At 37.0% G+C, this 24,220-nt stretch overlaps 1 protein-coding gene across 1 annotated transcript in view; it reads right to left on the bottom strand.

Moving 5' to 3' along the window:
- The window catches only part of LKRSDH (lysine ketoglutarate reductase/saccharopine dehydrogenase), a 109,778-nt gene that overhangs the window by 7,269 nt on the left and 78,289 nt on the right, over positions 1 to 24,220 (bottom strand). Inside the window, exons 14-15 of the mRNA XM_077442338.1 lie at positions 23,191 to 23,437; positions 15,441 to 15,577 (exon numbers count right to left, since the gene is read on the bottom strand). Coding sequence (XP_077298464.1) covers positions 15,441 to 15,577; positions 23,191 to 23,437 — 384 coding nt within the window. The remainder of the gene's footprint in view (positions 1 to 15,440; positions 15,578 to 23,190; positions 23,438 to 24,220) is intronic.

Below are 24,220 nucleotides of genomic sequence, written 5' to 3'. Positions count from 1 at the left end.
AACCCATGGTTTGAACCCGGGAACCATAATAAATCTGGCGCTCATTATAAATAGGGTGACCATATTTCCCAGGATTCAAATCGTGACGCTCCGTAAAATAATTGCCCCCCTCCCTTTATAAAAAAAAGTGTTGCACGTCCAAAAATATTATGATTTTCCCCTCAAATAACCATTAATATCGTAAATGAATTGTATATATTTTTTCAGCATATACAATTCATGTGTGTGTACAAGGAAAATATGTAATCACAAGATAAAAATTATATTAAATATAATATTTGATGCTCGTATATCACAGGCAGATTTTTTTCTGAAACGTGTAAAATTAACAAATAAAATTACTAAAAAAATTCCAAAAAGATATTATCGGTTTCGTTAATTATGTGCAACTGAAAATTTTCATCTCTTCTTTTGTTAAGTAATATATTTTTTTACGAGAACGTACTTTCTTTAAAACGAGAACGTACCTTTCTTTAAAATAAGAAAATAAAACAAGATAAAAAATTAAATATAATATAACGTAGTATTTTACAGTTATTTTAAAAAAATTATGATGAAAATTTATGAATTTTTTTCAGAAACATGTACATAAAATGAATCACGCAACAAAATATTTGAATGTTACTTTAAAATGAATATATTGTATGTGAATATTTGCTTTTGGGAAAAAAATTGATTTGGATAAAAAAGGACAAAACGGGACAAATCAAATAATTTTACAAAAACGACGGGTCGAACGCAAAGCATGTAAAAAATGGGACTGCCCCGGCCAAAACGGGACGTCATAAATCTAGTCATAGTAAAATAATTCACATATTTTTGTAAATACAAACTTGATAAATATGTAGAGGCGCGTATTTACCCTGAGTTGGAGCACTACAATATGTGTATGTATTACATGTACATTTGTAGTAGCTGAAACTCAACGAAGTGTTGAGCGAGATTCGAATCGCGAAGCCATCTTGTTTGTATACATACATATGTACATATATGTATATGTACATAGGATCCCCTCCCCTGTGATCCCCGATACATTAACTAATAGCATCAAATGAGAAATTAACCTTATTTTGACTTCACACTACAATACGCACGAGTAAAAGGAGACGAACGAAGGTAAAATGAGTGGATAGGTTGGTGGGTGGGTGAAGGGGGGGGAGGGAGGGGGTGGTAGGGTATGGTTTGTCATTGTGTGATTTACCGACGGTCCTTTCTATTATGAATGTCCAATCGGGCGATAGCGATGGCCGCCGGGCTATTGGCGAACGTTGAATAATTATACATCAGCGAATTGGGTGAGGAAAGTGGGTGAAAATCGGGGGGCGGAGGAGCAGTAGGTGGTTCGCCGGCGCTAAATTGGCGCCTCTGCAAAACGTCAATCCGGCCATGAATGATTCAGGCATCCCTAAAAGCCCTCCGAAGCCCGGCTTATAATTAAGAGCGGCCCTCCACCTGGCCCCTTTGACTCCGATTTGTATGGAGACCACTCAAGAATTATCCAACCTCATACATATGTACATATGGTCAGGGTTTCTATCTAGAATACTCGCATATTATGTACCTATCCCAATATACATACATGTACATGTATTGGTAACATAAAGTGGTCATCTCACAACATTCACTGAATTATGTCTATTAGTATTATAGAATGTTTACTGGGTAATTGAAGCGTGTATGTATTTTGAAATTGGAATCGGTTGGCTTTTATTTAAAACTAGCTGAACCCGGCATGCGTTGCAATGCCACAATAACGCATGCAATTCCCGTTCCCGTTCCCATTTGTCGGAAAAATTTCAGCGAACACATTTGAAATTATTCAATTGTTTGTTTATTTTACCCTAACAACGCAGGTCGCGACGCGAAAACATTTGAATTTAATGCGTTACAATGCCACTCATTCCCGTTTTTCCCGTTTGCGTTCCCGTTTTTGGGCAATTTTTTTTTCAGTAAGCTTCCCAGACATGCATACAACAAACCCTGAAAGTTCTATCGTAATTGGTTGAGTGGTTTAGAAGCCTATACGAAACAGATAGACAAACTATACAGACACAGACATTCATTTTTACATACCTATTCCATGGAAAACCATGGAAACCATTAGGTGATTTCGAGGGGTGGTTGATTTCAATGAATGAATGTGTATGTGTGTCGTCGTAGATTTGTGGATGTGTATACGCTCCCGCGGAGCGCATCTGACGATGACGTCACCCGTCGCTCGGCCTGACGTTGCTCGGCGCTCGATATCAGGAGCACATGGCATACGCTCTACACTTCCCTTCCACTTCCCCGCTACCCCGCTTCCCCACTTCTCCACGTCGTCACCCCACACCTCTACATATGTACATACATATAACGTACATACTATACTCCTGGCATTCTAAAATTTGTTTTTTTAAAATCTCCATACTGATCAACGCGTCCGTTTATATATATATATATATATATATATATATATATATATATATATATATATATATATATATATATATATATATATATATATATATATATATATATATATATATATATATATATATATATATATATATATATATATATATATATATATATATATATATATATATATATATATATATATATATATATATATATATATATATATTATTTTATCATTACGTGGTTACGTTCCTACGCCTCACGTTGGATCAGTAAATATTCGTGTATCAATATAAGTGGTTCATACATACATATTCCAGCTAATATCCGACACATGTTATTTAAATATTTTATTAATATTTATAATATTTATATCAGCAGGTGTATTGAATGCGTAGCTTCAATATTCAATATTGTATTGAATACGCGAATTTCGTATCAAGATTCGAAATTATTTTTTAAATTCCGGAATAGAGATTGTTGGTCTCACTAGGACCCAATAATCTAGCAAAACTTTAGTATGCTAAAATCTCTCTCACCGCAACAGGGATTCATATAAATTTCCAATGTACATAAGTACATATTTTGTTTTCATTAAATTTTAAATAGATTAAATTAAATACGTGTCTAATGTTCAAAAAGTGTATCACGGCGAAAACACTTTTGTAAAAAACCAAATTATTGAAAATATGCAAAAATTTTAAAATACTTTAAAAACTTTTTATAAAATTTTTATAAATGTCAATTTTCCCGATAACCGCCCTGTGATGGAGATAGTTTTATTTTCAAAACTCAACATTGAAAATTCCTTTTTAAAATTCCAAGCTTCGAATTCCACCACTTGAGAGCGATACTCGCTTATCCGATTTTGACTATGGTTTGCGGATATTTGAATAGATTTCCAGCATCGTGGTGGCACTTTATGGATAGAGCAAGAGTCGTTTTGGGTACGCGTACACTTTCGTCGATATTTATGGGTATTGTCGTATCGATCCGGCTCTCGTACGTTAGCTCGAATCGAGTGTGTCCTCCCTGCGGACGGAGTATCGGCAAAAAGATTTCCTCTGCAAGTCTCCGACAACGGTCGTCCCAGTATAAGCACATAAGCAGATTTTATCTGAGCTCGTAATTCTCGAACTTTCGTAATACGCGAGCCAGCTAAAGTGTTTTCAGGACGCTACGAAGCGTCGTTACTCGTCGTTTTTCATCACTTGTGCGCCAACTTTTCTAATACATTAACCTTCGATTTTGAACTGTTCTGAAGCGTCTGGTTTTTGTTCCACACGGGTTTAATTTGTTTAATTTTAATTTCTTCCACCAGCAAAATATAAAATACAAAATATAATACATTTTAGATTGTGTATTCTAATATTGCTATACATATGCATAAAGCTGTATGCTTTATATAATATACTAGCTTTATTACCCGGCTTCGCTCGGTATTTGTAATATAAACCGCTTAAACATGACTAATCTAGTAGTAAACATTTTATTAAATTTATTTGAATAGTTTTATTTTATATAAATTTATTTGAATTATCCATTTGTTTTTTTTATTAAATTGACTGTCACGAACAAACAATCATATATAGTAAGTCTAATAAATAAAATATATGTACACCCCCGGGGTCTGTGCCCCCTAGGGCGAAGCCCTCGGCGTCTGCGCCCCCTGCGGGGCGAAGCCCCAGGGCTTCGTCCTCAGCGCCAACGCCCCCGGGAACTTCGAATCCTTGGAATCGGAATAAAGCGAATTATTTGTTCGATGACGTCAGAACAATAGACTGTTAACGAAAAATACGTAGGTACATACATAAATACATCGATGACTTCAGAACAATAAATTGTTGACAAAAAATACAAAAAAAAGTACATAAATACATACATATACGAACAAACTTTAGTGTTTTATATAATAGATACAGTATTAATTAAAATGACGAAAAATACAAGAATACAAGAAAAACTTAAGTGTATTATATGTAAGATAATACATAATATAATTTCGAAAGAGACTTTGTAACTATGTACATATGTATGTAAGTATGTAAGGTTTGTTGATAACATCCAAAACAAATCAAAGTTTATATGATGACGATTCGATATGGTTTCGATTCGATATATGTATTATACATATGTATATTTTTTTCGATTCAAATAAATTTAATAAAAAAATAAATGAATATTTACTATTAGATTCGCCTTATTTAAGCTGTTTATATTACAAATACTGAGCGAAGTCGGCTTAAACAACTACTGTAGTAATAAATGTAACTATTGTAGGTTCGTAGAATTCGTAACGTTCAATTTGATAAAAAATCAAATGAATATTCAAAGAAAATAAAACTATTAAATGAATTTGATAAAATGTTTACTATTAGATTGGCCATGTTTATATTACAAACACTGAGCGAAGCCGGGTAAAACCACTAGTATAATATAATATTGTATTGCTACATAAAAAATTACAAACCTATTGTATATTGTTATTTTTTAATGTACATATGTACATATACTGTATGTATATGTAGGAACGGCGGCCGAGAGGAATCCCGAGCCCTGAAAAATAATTCCATACCCTATGACAAACCAAAAAAAAATCTTATAGATATATTTGTAATATGCTAAATATCTATCAGAACTAATAAAAATATACCTTAAAAATATACCTATATACATATACACATATATATATATATATATATATATATATATATATATATATATATATATATATATATATATATATATATACATATATATATATATATCATCATCATCATCATTTACAGCCATTCGCCATCCACTGCTGGATGAAGGCCTCTCCAACACGCTTCCACTCGTCTCTGTTTTGCGCAACACTCATCCATCTCATTCCGCACATTTTCCTAATTTCGTTCACCCATCTTCCTTGCGGTCTTCCTTTTACTCTTTTGCCTTCTCTCGGGTACCATTCAAGCACTTCTTTTGTCCACCTTTCGTCCATCCTCCTAGCTACGTGACCCGCCCATTGCCATTTCAATCTCTTCACTCTATCCACTATGTCCACTACCCTTGTCATATTTCTCACCCACGTGTTCCGCTTCCTGTCTTTCCTCGTTATGCCAAGCATACAGCGTTCCATACTTCTTTGAGTGCATTGGATTTTATTTTGCATCTTGGCGTTCAGTGTCCAAGTTTCACATCCATACGTCATCACTGGCAAAACGCATTGATCAAAGATCCTTTTCTTCAGGCAGAGTGGCATTTTTGATTTAAAAACAGCATTCATCCGTCCAAATGCACTCCACCCTAATTTCATACGTCTCTTTATCTCTTCATTTTTACTACCAGACATGTCAATTATTTGACCTAAATATAAATAATTATTTACTACTTCTACTGGTTTATCATCTAAGGGGATGCTATCAGGCATGCAATAACTATTGAACATTAGTTTAGTCTTATCTACGTTAATTTTTAATCCTACTTTTCTACTTTCCCTGTCCAGCTGTGTTAGTCTGATAAGTAGGTCAGCTGAATCACGAGCTACTAAAACTATATCGTCTGCGAACCGAAGGTGACTCAAAAAGCGACCATTGATGCTTACTCCGGCTGTATCCCAATCCAATTTCCTGAAAACTCCCTCAAGCACCGCATTGAATAACTTGGGCGAGATTGTATCTCCTTGTCTTACTCCTTTTCCTATGCTAAATCTATCTGTACCTGAAAAATTTTAACCGAAGCTGTGGCATTCTTATATATTGCAGCTAACAGTCCCACATAGGGTTCCGGCACTCCCTGTGTTTTTAGAGCGTTAAGTACTGCATTATGACTAACTGTATCGAAGGCTTTCTCATAATCGACGAAACCTAGGCACAATGGCCGTTGATATTCGTTGGCGCGCTCGATTAGTTCGCCAACTACTTGGAGGTGGTCCATTGTGCTGAAATTTGCCCTAAACCCTGCCTGCTCTATAGGTTGGTTCTCGTCGAGGATATTCTTCAGCCTTTCTGTAATAACCTTCGTGAAGAGCTTGTAGACCGCTGAAAGTAGACTAATGGGTCGGTAGTTCTTGATATCGCTTTTGTCGCCTTTTTTGTGTATTAAAATGATAGTTGCGTTATTCCATCCTTCTGGTATAGCTTGGTTCTGGATGCATTTGCTGAAAAGCCTAGCTAAGATATTAATTAGGGGGGGACCGCCACATTTTAGTAAGTCAATGGGAATATTATCTTCCCCTGGGGTTTTACCGTTCTTTGCAGTTTTTAGCGCGGCCTCTACTTCGCTAGGCAATACTGCAGGAACCCTTTGGCCGTGTGTCGATTCCAGAGCGGGGAATTGGCCGTTGTCGTTCTCGTATAGTTTTGCATAGAACGTGTAAACTCTGTCTATGATTTCTTCTCTATTCCTAATTATTACTCCGCTCTCTGATCTGATTGCGATCATTTGGTTTTTGCCTAAGAAAAGATCCTGTTTGCACTTTTTCAGGCTACGGTTATTCTTAATGGTATTTTCTATTAGCTTGCTGTTAAAATCCCTGACATCCCTGACTATTCTCTTTTTAATTTCCTTATTTACTAGATTGTATTCTTGCTTATTATTATCCCTATCTAAATTCCTTTTATGCTTAATTAGGTTTTTTGTTTCCGCTGAAATTTTGCTTAATTTAATCTGTTTCCTGAATCCACCTAATTTCTTACCTGTTGAGGTTAGAACCGAACTAATTACAGTGTTCAATTCCTCGATGTCTGCTTCTGGGTTTAATTTCCCGTATCGATTTCCAAGTTCGAGTTCGAATTCCTTTTTCCTAGACCTTAGTTGAGCGAAATCTGGAGAGTTACTGCATCCTTTTATTAATTTCCTACGTTCGCAATTTATATTAATGGCCATCTTGGCACGGACTAATCTGTGATCGCTACCTATATCTACTTTACTTAAAACACTAACGTCTTTAACGGAGTGCAGGGCATTTGTTAGGATGAAATCGATCTCGTTTCTGTCTCCTTTAGGACTCTCCCAAGTCCACTTATTGTTGGTGTTTTTCCTGAAAAATGAATTAGTGATAAAGAGCCTGTTGTGTTCTGCGAATTCTATGAGGCGATCGCCTCTGTCGTTTCTTTGGCCGGTACCAAAATTGCCTACTGCTCTTTCAGTATTTGCCTTTTGTCCTATTTTTGCGTTAAAGTCGCCCATGATTATTTTAAAGTGGTGACGGCTATTATCGTATGCGTCCTGTATTTTTTCGTAGAAGTCTTCTATTTCCTCGTCTGGGTGGCTAGATGTGGGGGCGTACACTTGGAAGATTTGACAAGTGTACCTGCTCGAGATTCTTAATACTATATAGCATATACGTTCCGATATGTCGCTTATTTCTATAATATTTCTTTCTATTCTCTTATTGATAAGAAACCCTACTCCTCCTATTCTACCATTTGGTAGCCCTCTCCAGTAGAGACAGTTACCACTTTTTAGGATTATTTGGTTTTGCTGTTTTCGTCTTACTTCACTAAGTCCTATTATATCCCATTTGATATTTTCTAATTCATTCTCTAATGCAAGCACACTTCCTTCACTCGATAACGTTCTTACATTGTACGTGGCTAAATACAGGTTTCTATTAGCTAAGCTATCATCCATCGTCACTCTTACCTTGTTGGAGGTTTGGATATTATTTTTCTCGCATTTATCCAAGATGTGTTGAGAAAAAGGCGGTACTTGAGAGAGATTTCCATTCAAGGAGTGAGTTCTTACCGCCATAGACTCTTCTCTGTGGTCAGCTTTGACAGATAGTCATCCTAGGTATCACTTGGATCACTTATGAGTTATTACATGCCATTTAACAGGGTTACTTTGTAAGTGAAAGTAGTTAGTTATGATAATAATAGATTAGCAATTGTTATACTACTTTTTTACAGATCTTTATCGTGAGACGCCTCTTTGGAGACAACGGATTTATATATGTGAGTGCGGTTTGCAATTTAATATTTTAATAATAAATTTAGTAAAGAATATAAAATTACACGAATTACTTTAATATAAATTAAATATGAAAAAGAACTATTAGACAGTTGGGAAACACCGTTTCTGTTTGCTATTATTCTATTAAGTAAAGTTCGTTAAAAATTTTTGTCTGAAAGCAATTATGTGGAAGATTTATTGCTTCTGTGGGACCGAATTTTGACTGGCGAGCAGGGACCCTTATTTTTTTTGTATTCAGGTAGGGAGATGTATCTCGTTCGTATACGCTTTTGTAACTGACACAAAATTAACACAAAATTTTTCGCAATCACTGATATTAAAAACGCTGTTAACGGCCGATCGTCTGTTTATTTTTACACTTAAATTATACTAGGATGCAATTAGTAAAATAAGTGATTAGATGGTTAAATTTTTAGATTAAATTTCGTGCAATAGCCGGGTTTAAGCGAGTAATAGCGGGAAGAACGCAGAAGCACGTCTTCCCCGCATGACACGAAAGACCGAACTCATATATATATATATATATATATATATATATATATATATATATATATATATATATATATATATATATATATATATATATATATATATATATTTATTTATTTTTTTTAATAATCGAATCAGTAAGTATGATATAACGGATATCATTTTACATGGACAAAAAGAATGCGCTGATCGAAAAATAATGAATATTTAGCATTAAAGAAATACATATACATATAGCCAGCAGTATAGCTTGATATTTGCGTTAATGCTAACCACCGAGAGGTTCCCGGGTTCAAGCTCTGGGTTGAACATGATTTATTCCAAGTATTTCTGCAGTACTGCTAGTATTATTCAGTATATAGTCGATCGTTTCCTATGCATCTAATCGTTTAACAATGTATTTAATTTAATTGTTGAACGGTTTTTCATCAAATTGGCAAAACCATCCTACCCACTATGTCAGCACTATTTGAATATGATTTCAAATTTACAATCTATAAAATTATGGGTCTACATCACGGCATCGAAAGGTCGAAAGATCGAACAAGCAAATATCGGAAAGCAAAGATCGAAAATCGAAAGATCAAAAAGAATGTATGCATGATAAACGGCATGTATATACATATAATATATATTTCAGTGGCATGCGGTGAAAATATCTCTCTTTTTGTCGTACAGCCTTGCTTAATGTGCGCGGGCAGGATACGGGAGGAAAAGCCTGTTCCGCTTGTATCCTGCTCGCGCAAATTAAGTGAGGCTGTACGACGGGGGGATTTTTCGACCTTTCGATGTGGTGATGGCCACCGGTATAATATGTATGTACATATATTCCCAAGCTAACGCATATCGATGATGAATATTGAGATTTGAACATAATGTATAAAATATATAATATATAATACATAAATGTACATATGTATGCATATACATTTATGAATAAAATTATACGTACTTTTACGTAGACGTACCTAATGAGTTTAATTTTGGTTCGCAGTAAAAGTTTTCTGTTCTTAAATTAAAAAAAAAAACCACATAAAACGAAATGGTAAAGAAAGAGGTCAAATTCATAATTAAGATTTTTGAAATTCACCTGACGTGAATTTTGTTCGTTAACAAATTTTGAATGACGCCTTTTCGAGCTGGGCAAAGTTAACAAGATCTCAAATTCGAAGGTTCACTCAGTTAAAAACTTAACCGCGCGCGGAGATTTAATGACTCAACCCGTTTCCAACCCGATTCAAGTTTTTGTACTTCACAAAAATTCAGTACGCACTCGAGGCGCTCGCAATATTTGCGCAAAACTTTAATAACTATCGATGCGAACTTGAGCATCGACAAGGCATACGAGTTGTTTGCTATACTATCTTCACTAAGTACGTATATCACGATCGTGTTGAGGGGGCGCGGGGTAGCGGGTAATTGGGATCTGAGCATCTGACATATGCTCCTGATATTGAGCACTTGAGTTGGAATGGGTGACGTCAGCGTCAGATACGCTGTGCAAGAGCGTACACACATACATTCACATATCCATGAAGACACACACACACACATTCATTCATTCATCATATCGTACGGGTGAACGGGTTGAATCGGCGAGCGTGTAATGCGTGCACTCATCATTTTACTATTAATACGTGCGCGTGCCTATAAATTTCCTTACGTTATATTTATATATAACATATAACTTTATTTTAATTAGTGTATCAATTCTTTTCTGAAACCACCCGTTTAAATCAACCGGCACAACACTATGTAGTGAAATAATAATTAAATTAATATCCCTGTCATAGCTCATGACCCCAATGGTTGACTTTGGTGTTTTTGACCGTTTATTTACCAATATTGGGATTAATTTAGTATTATCTCAATACGAATATCCTTCCTTGACGCAAAAACCAATGACCTCGAACATAAAGTTGGACGGCTTGACTCGGCCGACCCTGACCAGATCCATGTTGTAGGGTATTGGCGGGGGGCAAAAACCGATACGCAATTTTATTTTATTGCTTGATATTAGAAAAACTGGGGTATAGTATAATACAATATTGAAAGAATCGGGAAATTGAGCCCTCTTGGTTTCGATAGATGCGTGACTAGTGTATTTGACGTTTCGATTAATGGCGGTCGCTAGTGGGCATGACGAATTGTTTCGTCAAGGTCTCAAATACGCAATGCCGATTCCTTATCGCGCAATAAATTCCCTATTTTTGCAAGGAGGGTGTACATATTATTGGGGGTGCAAAATATTATTTTCATATCCGTACCGCAGTAAATTTGAAATTGGAAACGTCTACCGACATTATCTCTGTACCGTGTACAAATATTAATACAAAAATATCATATTGTAATACAATACAATACTATTGTACCGTACATACTTTGAGTCAACGCTTCAGCTCACAAAACCAATACTTTCATTATGTAAAATGTATTATTACCACATGCAATTTGAAACCCTCGCATGCTCCTTTCTCATCACATTTCGAACTGATACAAAACACGTCACTCGTCAAAGTAATCATGTTTTACTTTATCCTATAATATTAAACGAGCTACATATTCTATTATAACTATGTACTTTCATGTTTGTATATTTGTCAATATTTTCTCAAAAACTGACGCATAATCCCACTATTTCTGACCCAAAATATCAATTGTAATAAGCATATCGATTAAGCTTTAATATAAGTCGATTAAGATAATTATTATCGATTAATCTTTAAGATAAGTCATTTAAGGAGGTACATTATCATATTAAACCCTATTTTAACTCAAATTGAAAACGAGTTATTTAAAGTTTATTATTTTTTTAATAAATTATTTATAATTTATTAGTCATTACGGACCGTCTGAATTTTCTGAAAACCATCAATGAGAGTCCACATATTTTTCGCAAACTAACGCTAAAAGTAATAGATTTTGTAAATTAAACACAACTCCTAAACCAATCAATTTAATTAAAAATTCGAATACAACTTATCTATACTTGTCTTCGACCGTATGAATTATCAGATCAGTATTTCTCAAACTGTGGGGATTGCTGTATTCAATTTTGTATAAAATTTATATATAAACATTTCAATATATGGATATGTATTTTCACCTTATAAACGATATCATTCTTATAGTTCATTTTACTATTAACTTGAATGAAAGGCTAAATTTGAGAATTTTTTAGACTACGTGAGAAAAAACCAATCAATTTCAATATCTGTGGATTTGAAATATTTTCTGAATTTTTTTTTTTTTTATTTTTTTTTTATTTCATACCAGGAAGGCATTACAGGTAAACCCCAATGCGCCTTCCTGGCCAAATTACAAACAATACAGCATTTTTTATTATATACATAAGTCGCTAAATTACGAGACACTGACTTAAACTCGACAATTTAACGAGACATCTATGAATTGTACATACATTTTTATTGAAATATTTACATTAATCATACTCAAATAGTGGTGACATAGTGGGTAGGAAGGATTTTTATTATTATATTATTATTATTATGCAATATTATCAATCAATTCTTCAGAAAAAAAGTCAAGCTGTATAGAAATGTAATAGATACATATGTATATTTTTTTAAATTTATATATTGATATTTTGGATAAAGATTTGCTGGTATGATATCTATAAATGGAAGTTTGAAACTTAATCTTTAAAATACATATTTTTTATATGAAGTTTGGATATTTTAAAAACTCTCACGCTGTGTTGATGGGATCTGAATGAAGTTTTAATTTTAATATATCTAATCTATAATTTGGAAAGAGACTTTGTATGTATCCTTGGTCGTCGTTTTCGTCGTTTTCGTCCGTAGATCGGTGACGTCATCGAACACGTGATTCGATTTTTTTTTTTTCGATCCATGGGCGCCGATTTGTTTTTTTCGTTTCAATGGATTCACCCCCGCGGGGGCGCAAGGCGAGTAGCTTCATGGGGCCCCGCCAGGGGCGCCACAAGGGGCGCAGCCCCGTGGGGCCCCGAAGGGGGCCCGGGGGGCCCAGCCTCATGGGGCGCAGCCCCATGGGGCTCAAAAGGGGGCGCCACGAGGGGCGCAGCCCCGTGGGGCCCCGGGGGGGCCCAGCCTCATGGGGCGCAGCCCCATGGGGCTCAAAAGGGGGCGCCACAAGGGGCGCAGCCCCGTGGGGCCCCGAAGGGGGCCCGGGGGGCCCAGCCTCATGGGGCGCAGCCCCATGGGGCTCAAAAGGGGGCGCCACAAGGGACGCAGCCCCGTGGGGCCCCGAAGGGGGCCCGGGGGGCCCAGCCTCATGGGGCGCAGCCCCATGGGGCTCAAAAGGGGGCGCCACAAGGGGCGCAGCCCCGTGGGGATCTGAATGAAGTTTTAATTTTAATATATCTAATCTATAATTTGGAAAGAGACTTTGTATGTATCCTTGGTCGTCGTTTTCGTCGTTTTCGTCCGTAGATCGGTGACGTCATCGAACACGTGATTCGATTTTTTTTTTTTCGATCCATGGGCGCCGATTTGTTTTTTTCGTTTCAATGGATTCACCCCCGCGGGGGCGCAAGGCGAGTAGCTTCATGGGGCCCCGCCAGGGGCGCCACAAGGGGCGCAGCCCCGTGGGGCCCCGAAGGGGGCCCGGGGGGCCCAGCCTCATGGGGCGCAGCCCCATGGGGCTCAAAAGGGGGCGCCACGAGGGGCGCAGCCCCGTGGGGCCCCGGGGGGGCCCAGCCTCATGGGGCGCAGCCCCATGGGGCTCAAAAGGGGGCGCCACAAGGGGCGCAGCCCCGTGGGGCCCCGAAGGGGGCCCGGGGGGCCCAGCCTCATGGGGCGCAGCCCCATGGGGCTCAAAAGGGGGCGCCACAAGGGACGCAGCCCCGTGGGGCCCCGAAGGGGGCCCGGGGGGCCCAGCCTCATGGGGCGCAGCCCCATGGGGCTCAAAAGGGGGCGCCACAAGGGGCGCAGCCCCGTGGGGCCCCGGGGGGCCCAGCCTCATGGGGCGCAGCCCCATGGGGCTCAAAAGGGGGCGCCACATGGGGCGCAGCCCCGTGGGGCCCCGAAGGGGGCCCGGGGGGCCCAGCCTCATGGGGCTCAAAAGGGGGCGCCACAAGGGGCGCAGCCCCGTGGGGCCCCGAATGGGGGCCCGGGGGGCCCAGCCTCATGGGGCGCAGCCCCATGGGGCTCAAAAGGGGGCGCCACAAGGGGCGCAGCCCCGTGGGGCCCCGAAGGGGGCCCGGGGGGCCCAGCCTCATGGGGCGCAAGCCCTAATAGGCATTAACTAAGGGGGGCGAAGCCCTAGACGGCAATTAATCATGGGGGCGCGGAGGGGCGAAGCCCTAAAAGGCATTAACTAAGGGGGGCGAAGCCCTAAACGGCAATTAATCTTGGGGGCGCGGGGGGCGAAGCCCTAAAAGGCATTAACTAAGGGGGGCGAAGCCCTAAACGGCAATTAATCTTGGGGGCGCGGGGGGCGAAGCCCTAAAAGGCATTAACTAGGGGGGGCGAAGCCCTAGACGGCATTTAATCATGGGGGTGCGGAGGGGCGAAGCCCTAAAAGGCATTAACTAAGGGGGGCGAAGCCCGAAACGGCAATTAATCTTGGGGGCGCGGGGGGCGAAGCCCTAAAAGGCATTAACTAGGGGGGGCGAAGCCCTAGACGGCATTTAATCATGGGGGTGCGGAGGGGCGAAGCCCTAAAAGGCATTAACTAAGGGGGGCGAAGCCCGAAACGGCAATTAATCTTGGGGGCGCGGGGGGCGAAGCCCTAAAAGGCATTAACTAAGGGGGGCGAAGCCCTAGACGGCTTTGAATCATGGGGGCGCGGAGGGGCGAAGCCCTAAAAGGCAACTGATCATGGGGGCGAAGCCCTAAACGGCAATTGCTCATGGGGCGTGGAGGGGCGAAGCCCTAGAAGGCAAAGGCTCAGGGGGGTGCCGAGGGCGAAGCCCTAGAAGGCAAAAAAAAAAATTTTGATTTTTTTTTTTGATTTTTTTAAATTTTTTTTTTGATTTTTTTTTTATTTTTTTTTTGATTTTTTTTTTTATTTTTTTTTATTTTTTTTTTTTATTTTTTTTTTAAATTTTTAAATTTTTTTTTTTTTTTAATTAAATTAGCTTAGTCATGTTTAAGCGGTTTATATTATAAACACTGAGCGAAGCCGGGTAATACAGCTAGTATGTATATATAAGAACTATGTGACTACGTGTCTATGTCACTTTGTGGGTATGTCACAGACGCGTGGACACACATCCAATCAGAGCAAAGTATTCGAGATGTGGAGAAGTGGGGGGAGGGGGGTGTGGAGCGTCATTTGACGACAATCATGTGCGACGTTGGGCCGAATCACGGGTGATACATAAGCACACATATTTTTTTTACGATTAATATTACGTGCACCCGCATGCTTATAAAATACCTTACTAAATATTTATATATAACATATAACTTTATTTTAATTCGTGTATCAATTCCTTTTAGAAACCACCCGTTGAAATCAACGGCAGAAAACTAATATTATACATATATTGAGCGTGTGTGTTTATGGCCCATAGTGAGCTAATATTTGATTTCTAAATCGAATAAAGTCATTTAATGAAATTATTAATAAATAATATGATCACTTACCACCACAATACGACACAAAGGATTCAATTCTGCCACCAGCATTCTGAACCTCGTGTATGCACTCCATGGCCAGTAGATGATCAATACCTGGATCCAATCCGACCTCGTTCAACAACGTGACTCCAGCTTGAGAAGCCCTAAACACAATTAATATACAATATCATGATTAATATGTGTATAATAGAGCATGCACATATATTTATGTATGTATTTATGTATTACGAATGCTATTGTAGCCTTGTAGACTATTGTGTCGCACTGTCAAATTTCAGTAGGAAACAGTCGTACAAGTTAACCGGTTGAGTGCCATGTTGAAGGACGACCCAATGGCGGACGTATTTCCGTTCGGGTAAAATACGAGCTCACCGGCACACTTCCGGTATTCGCGGCTCGCATTTGCATATGTTTGTGACACCTTTAACGACCGCGAATAACCGAGTCGCGTGTATCAAATTGATCGAACTGCGAGGCAGTCAGCCTCGTGTATATTGAATAAAATGTCGATAAATTCGAAATTCAAAAGAACGCCAAATTCCATCGAAGAAAGCTTTCGTTTACGTTGACAAATTTTTAAAATTCCCTTTGAAGAAACGAACGATGAAAGCGAAACCGCATCAGACATCTGGGATTCGCTCCTAAAAGGGAGACTAATCCTCCATAATAATGTTTTACAAGGTAAAAATGTTTCTATAACTGTTTACGTTATATTTATTTGTAAAGCTATGGCTTTATAAATTATTTTTCGCCGACTTTTAATCGAGGCCCTGATTTAAGATTTATGTTTTTGTTTTAAAAAATTAGGGTTGTACGTACATTTTGTACAGCTTTATCGAAGTCTTTTGAACGAAAGTGTGTTTGTTTATATATATTAGTAGAGACACGTATTTTGGGCATTTTGCTATTAATGCTTAATTGATGATAAAATTCGGAATAGATCCTAATAAATGTTAAATTCGTAAAATATGCGAATAGATGCTAAAATAACAAACAAAAGTGAAATTTGCATAAAATTTATAAAATTAATAGACCATTTAGAAGGGTCTTCCTATCCCTTTGCCCATTATGTGAAGAAATTGATGGGATAAAACAGAGCTTGCAGTTTACCATAGACAGCGTTTTTCCTCTCGAAACCAAGCAACTGCTTTTGTCTACTACTGAACTGAACAAAAGAAGACAGTTGGAAATGTGTATCCAAAAGGCTGCTCAAAAAATGTGTCTTAAAACTAGACTCGCACTCAAGACTAAATAAGACAAATCTATTCCTCCAAACATTGAGTAAGCTATTCAATCCATCTGTGGCAGGTACGAAATCTAATATTAATGTTAAAGAAACAGTTTTGTTTTTTAGAAACCTGCCATTGTTTAATGTATTATTAACAGAGGCTCAATGTTTGGAAGGATATCAGCACTTTTTTAGACAATTAATAGAGAATATAAAAAGTGAATCCACGCCGGATATATTGCTATTATTGATGGCAACAAAAATTAAATGTGAAGAGTTTGGTTGTGCAGCTCTAAAATTTATTTGGTGTTCCGTCAATAGTGTGGATCCTGAAACGTATTTTAGTAAATACAATATTATTGTTACCGATCGTCGCACGAATCTCAAAAAAGAATCTGTAGAAATATTTTTATATTCATATTTTTTGTCTTTGTATTTTTATATTCATGTTTTTTTCATTGTAATTTTAATTTCAAAACATTTTTGAATTTTTCTATTATTTTTTAATTGTTGTGTTGTCTTTAAATTATATATGTATATGAATTTTATTAAAACTTATCAAAATTTTTTATTATTTAAAATTAAACTCTTCATAAAAATAGATGCTAAAAATGAACATTTTTAATGCCCTAAAACGCTAAAATGCAAAATGAAAATGCTAAAATTGACAAAAATATGTAGATGCCCAAAATACGTGTCTCTATATATTAATGGTATCAACGTCTTGTTTCGTATTTGAGCATTTGATTTTACGTATACATGGTTTTATTTAAAATGCATTGTATTTTTGATTTTGTTGACAAGTCGAATCTTCGATTTATCCAGTTTCGCTCGTCTGGCATTTGACAGATACACCTCACACTGGCCCAAAGCAAACACATCGAAACTCTCTGGATCCTCGACTTGACTCTGGCGCCTCTCGGTTTATTTTCTTTTCATCACGCGAGCCCTCCCATTCCAATAGACTTTCATTTATTTTTTTATTTACTTTCGAATCAAAAGCCTGATTGGATCGGCGCGAAAACTGTTCTTCCCTGTTTATTTCACGCCGTTTTGCCAAACGTGCAAATAGAGGAGACAATCACTTCTCGAAAAATATAAAGAATAAATCGGAGCGAAATAACAAAGCTGGGCGAAAATTTACATGAAATTTGATCGCGTCGAAGTTTCTGGTGCCTGAACTTAATAAAACTCGCGAATCTTCTGGCGACACTACTCATTTCAGATGAATTTACATTTCCAAAGAAGAAACAAATAAATCTGTGAATATATTTATACTTGTGTATAAACATCAACTTTGGGCTTTATTCAAGTGTAATAGCGCTGGCCTACATTGTCTCTTAATACACAATTCAAATTGTCTCTGTCGCGCAGTATATTTCGTATATTAGGGATACATATTTTCGCTTCCAAATTATACTATCAAATATTAAAAGAAAATTAAAACGCTTTTACGGCCGTATTTTATCGTCGCGATTTTACGTCATAAAGTATAATATGAAAGATAAACATCATACTACATACATATTATAATACAGTCATTATGTGCGGGCTTCACGATACATAAATTTTACAGTATCAAAATTACTACACACTCAAATATTTAACCTCACTCAGTTAAGAGATATGTACATACTGTACATATTATATGTATGTATGATACGTTGTTTGTTGTAAATGTGACTAGCAATGATTAGATCAAAACCATATCATACATAGTATGTAAAGAAATTACATACTATGTATATACTAGAGCGGAGACTAACCAATCTTTACTTTAATCTAAGTTTAATCCACTTAATTCGAATATGATAATGATTTTTGTTGGTTAGTGATCATTTACGAGATATGAGCGTTTAAAATGAGTGATTTTTATAGCTTTTTAGCTTTTGCGGTCTTTAACTCAAAATCTAGTATTTTTGTGCTCAAAGTGAGTATTGGAATCAATAGTCAGATGTTTTTTTATTGATTGTGATTTTTTATTGTTTTAAAAGTCAAAAATATTTTACGGATTTTTTCTGTATGTTATGTTGCGATTATTTGGCCAGTTTTTTATTTTACCACATTCATAAGGATTGGTTTTCTATCTCAATATATATTTTTTTTATCTAAACGTACTAACTCGAACGGTATTTTTTTTTTTGGTACTCAGTGTTATTATACATATAGGAATAAATCACCATAATATATATAATATCGCTATTCTGTATGTCAGTCTGTCTATATAAGATAACGCTAGCCGTGCTATAACAGTCGTTTAGATTCGACATACATACATATGTATGTCACAGCTAAAACAATGTCAACAAAACGTACGAATATATGTATAATAAAAAAAGAAAAAAAGCTTCCTATAGGCTTATAGACGGCGCTTAGTCTCTAAGTATTGAAATTTTATTTAATTAATTTATTTATTTTTTCTATTGGTGTTTTATGTATGTGCATTGTTTATGTGTAGGTATTTAGGCAGTTTTTACCATTTTTTTCATATTTAACAATTAAATATAAACATTAAATTAAATATATTTAAAGGTATTTGAAAAAAAGAAATATAACGTCCTTTTAATAAATTCTTCATATATCTACTTTTTATCAAATAAAATATTTTCTATAATATATGTATATACTATTGTTTGGAGAAGATTTTATCCAACAGTGGATGTAGCTTTTCTGTAATATTCATATGTATGTAGATATACCACATACAACATCCCCGTGAAAAAACAACATTTGTATTTTTGTTCAATAGATGCCATTGTAGGGTTTCCCGAATCGAACATATTTTCTCGGCGTTTTTCCGGCATTCATAAAATTTCTAAGTATAGATACGTGCAATTTTCTGAACATCGCAATTTCATATCAGCGTCGATAAACGAGCGTCGTAATTTATCAACATCGATGAGATGAGAGGGAGCTCGCATTTTCGTCGTATGAATTTTTCATCAAACTCGTCCATCCGGGCCGAGTCAAAACTTAAATATGTGTTCGTATATATGTATATACGTAGTAATAAAACGCGGGCGAATTAATTCGCGCGCTCGCGCGTTAATGAAATATTTATATTAGTTCATAAATAAATTCAACTCTTAATGGATTTCCATTAGCCTACGCAAATTCGTGTCTAAAGGTCTACGTTTCGCAATATAACTCGGAGGGGTGGGGGCGGGAGGGTAGTGGAGACGTACGTGCGTGCCCCCAGCGCTCCTCAAACCGTGCAGCCATCCACTCGTTAAACGCGCCCCGCATAACTAATATTCTTTTGATTGCGCAATATCGTCGCACGCGACCGCCATATCATAAAACATTCACACACGAATTTCGCCACCTCTCCGGGTATTGTTTTTCACCTTTCTCATTTCCCGGCTCGTTTTATACCTACGCGCCGAGCCAGTTTTATGGCGGCCAGACCCGCTTTCATCAACTCCGATTCCCATTTTGCCCGACTTCAATCACTATCCGGCGCGGAAAATGAAAAAGAAAACCAGAGTCGAACCGGTCTCTCCCGAGACTCACCCGGCATGATTCATATTTTAAACGGAGATCGGGGGTGATTGTTGTAGTGATCGCGAGAGAGCACATTAAAACTTTTCCCCGGTCCCTTCCTTCCCGATTTCCAGAGAGAGAGAGAGAGAGAGAGAGAGAGAGAGAGAGAGAGAGAGAGAGAGAGAGAGAGGCCAAGGAACAATTGCCAGGCTATAGAAGGGCCCACCCAGTACGTGGAATAATTTAAGGTATGATGAATGGGCGGCGAGGAGTGTGGGCTTCATCTTAACCGTAAACCTTTTCGGTTAAATTGCCTAAATTATTACTTCGTGTAATGTAGTAAGCAGCATTAAAATGAATAACGATATTCCATTTCGTAGGCACGGACATATTAAAATAAAAAAAGTGCGAAAATATACATTCACTGTACACATTTACCAAAGGGCCGTTTACCTTCAACGTGGATATAACTTTTTCCTTTTTTTTTTTCGGTGTACGGTTATAAAATTCCACGCTAAATTTGGGCAACAATGTTTGCGAAATCGCGGTAAAACAACAACGTAACTTGTAATGTTTATCGCGCGTGGAAAATCAGTAGATAAACTGTGTGAATGTAAATTTATGTCCAGAATGTGTACAAACATATATTTTTAATTTTTGGCCCGATCGCACTCAGTACAACTTTTTAAATCTAATAATAACCTATCCATTTCAATTACTTCACTACACATTATAATAGCATAGTGAATTACAATTTATTGAAAAATTAAATTGCGTTATTTTAAGTTTTTGTTTGTGAATCCAATTCGATCGTTTCCCATCAAAGTTGGCGTTCCGGGGAAACGCCAAAAATGGCATATTGGCATAACATTTTTTTCGAACCCTTAAACATGTGTGATCTTCACAAGAAGATTCTAGTATAATCCCTGTATGAATGTGATGAAAATAATAAAAAATCACTAAATTTAATAAACCGAAAGTGGGATTTTTTCCTCTTAGAAAAGTAAAAAATTTGACCACATTTTTTTGATTTTTTCCACACCCCTGAACGTATTGAGCTGAAAATTTATATTTGTATTTTAAATGTAAAATTTATGTACTAACTAAGAATTGATAAGGTTTTCGTCAGAATTAGTAAACCGGAAGTAGTATTTTTTTAAACAATATTTTATTATTCTATTTTGAACTTTTAAATTGTTTTTATTTTCTTGATATTTAATGCGTATAATATTTATAGTGATTAATTTAAGTAATAAAAAAAATTGAACAAAATCCAACAGTAAGAAAAAGCTCTCAAAGCCGGTATGTGTGAACGTTTATGTATGTATGTTTAATTATCAAATTTTGTTTTGTAACCTTCTTATATTCCTCAAATACTCAAATAAAGTCGAGGATGGTCACATGCGAATTTTTTTATTTGACGCTCCCTTGATACGATAAAAGTTTTCCACTAGGTTCATCGTGGGAAATCCAAAATTCACCTTTTTCGCTCCGGCCCAATGTATGTATGTATGTACGTTAATTAACATTTCTCTATAAAGTGGAGTAATTACAATATTAAATAGGCCCAAAAACAGTTTTCATTTTAGCTTTGAATAACGCTAAAACGTATACACGAATTCAAAATAAATATTCAATGAATTGCGTAAGAGTAAAGGCTGACAACCTTTTAGAAATACACATTTTAATAATACGCAAAATATACATAATTTAATTAAGATTTTACATTAATACTTCATAAATACATCATACTTCCAAAAATATTTATTTTGGTACTACGTAAAATGTACATACATACATTTTTATAAAATTTGATTTTATTCTTAAACATCAATTATAAATGCATATATTTTAATATGAATCAATGAGAATCATATATACATATATATATAATAGCGCTATTATGTGTGTCTGTGTAAGATAACGCTCGCCGCACTATAATTCATTTCGATTCGACATATTTACGTCAAAGTTGAAACACAACCAATAAAACGTACGAGATTAATAACAGATCAATAAAAAACTTCTATATTTACTGTTTGCTACCAATGTTTTCTCTAGGGAAATAAGTCTCTGAGCATTTAGCGCCATCTATTGAAAATTTATTTAATTAATTAATTTTTCTATTGGTGTTTTATATTGTTTATACGTAGGTAGGTAGGTAGGTATTTATTTTTTCAAATTAAACAATTAAATATAAATATTAAATTTAATATATTTAAAAGGTATTTGAAAAAAATATGACCGCGTGCGGATCGAACACAGGACCGAGACATTTATTGTAATTTTTTTTATTTAATAGCTTGATACGCTATAACCCATGCGAAGATGTTTCATCGGGCACATCACTAGTATATGTATAATATTGATGCGTAGATGTGGGTTCAGGATCCAAATGAAAGGCCAAAGTCGCTTCACACCATTTATTCAACGATTCAGAAAGTCCACACGAAACCATCACTCGCTCCAAAATTATCTGATCTACCGTGTGCACCTTCTTATAAAGGACAGTTGCACACCATAGCTTCCACGATCCATTTATGTATCTATTGTCTAGGCACATACAGGTCTACTATGGCGAGTCTTTCGTTTACGCATGCACTCGCCCAGGTCAGTGAGAACGTAGCGTATTCTTTGTCCGGACATTACTGAGTCCCATTAGCCTATTGTTCACCCATGAATGCACGTTACAATATATTTGTACTTCAGCTACAATATGTAATAATTCTCGAATTCATATTGCACTCACTAATTCTTACGTGTCATATATGTATTTTATAATAGCATGTCATAATGAACTCCCGACTGTTTAATTTTGCACAATAGGTATATCCATATTTTTTTTGGTTTAAATTGCAAAGTAAGGTTGCACGGCACTCGGGCATACATAAAATCGTGAGGTCTCCCAACGGCACCTAAGTGCAATAATAGATTGAATTTTGTATGGAAACGTGGGCGCTTTCGAAGCGGGGCCAAACGGCCATTTAGCACTGCAATAACCGGCCATTTTGACTGCATACGAAACTGTATATATATAATACTTACGCTTCGTGCAGCTCCTTTACTCCGGGGGTCACGTACGACGCCGTGATGAGGTGGGCTCCTGCCGAGATGCAGGCAGACGCCACCGATGCATGCAGATGGTATGGCAGAAGAGAGACTACCACGTCACTTTTCGCTATGAGACCCTCAAGTGACCCACTGATTTCATTGACTCCCACGCTCAAGTATACGGCGTCGACTCCTGGATAACGAGCTGCTAGCGCGTCCGCTTCCTCTTTTATGTGTGATGCTGGGGATAAAATAATGAATTTATTAAAGTTTTTCTATGAAGCATAGTAAAAATTTGAATACGAGTACGCACAAGCTCTAATAATGAAGTTAGAGGGGGGGGGGGGCTTTTGGGACCACCCATGAGGGTTTCGATTTTTGAAAATGGGTTGCCGAGGGGTATGCCAATTTACAACTACATATGTACATAGTTCAAAACCGATGATCTAGGCAAATTTTTTGAAAATTTGTAATGCATTATCTCAATTTGATTGATGTCATAACTCTTATACACAAACTCTGACACCAAAAACTCGATGAAAGCTTTGTCTGTATAAAGATATGTTTTGACTGATATACATATTTTATTTTTATTTTTATTCAATCAATCAATGTATACTCGACCCATTACAGATCGCTCCAATGCGAAGAATGTACTCTAGACCAGAGCATCTTAACCTGTGTGCCGCGGCAATATTTGTTCCCCGAACAGCACTTCGGCCTAATGCGTGCGAGTGAGATCTCGTGTGAGGGAGAAAACCGATGTTAGTTAGCGTTTTGTCACCTATGCATATACGGAATAACTAGCGACTGCCGATGAAGTACATATGCATGTATGTACGTAGCTGACAAACTCTACGAGTCGTAAACAATGTGTGCCGCGAATATCCAGAGGTTGCGATGCTCTGCTCTAGACATTAAGAAATTATATAATTTGTTTTAATACATAATCATTACATAATTCGAAACCATACACCATATCTATGGTCAGACATCGTATACAATACGGTCAATAAACATCGAA

Source organism: Arctopsyche grandis, chromosome 12 (genome assembly GCF_051622035.1).
Source record: "Arctopsyche grandis isolate Sample6627 chromosome 12, ASM5162203v2, whole genome shotgun sequence".
In the NCBI taxonomy this organism is placed as follows: domain Eukaryota; kingdom Metazoa; phylum Arthropoda; class Insecta; order Trichoptera; family Hydropsychidae; genus Arctopsyche; species Arctopsyche grandis.
Note: the sequence above shows the minus strand (reverse complement) of the source record. Positions and strands in the feature narration are given on the sequence as shown.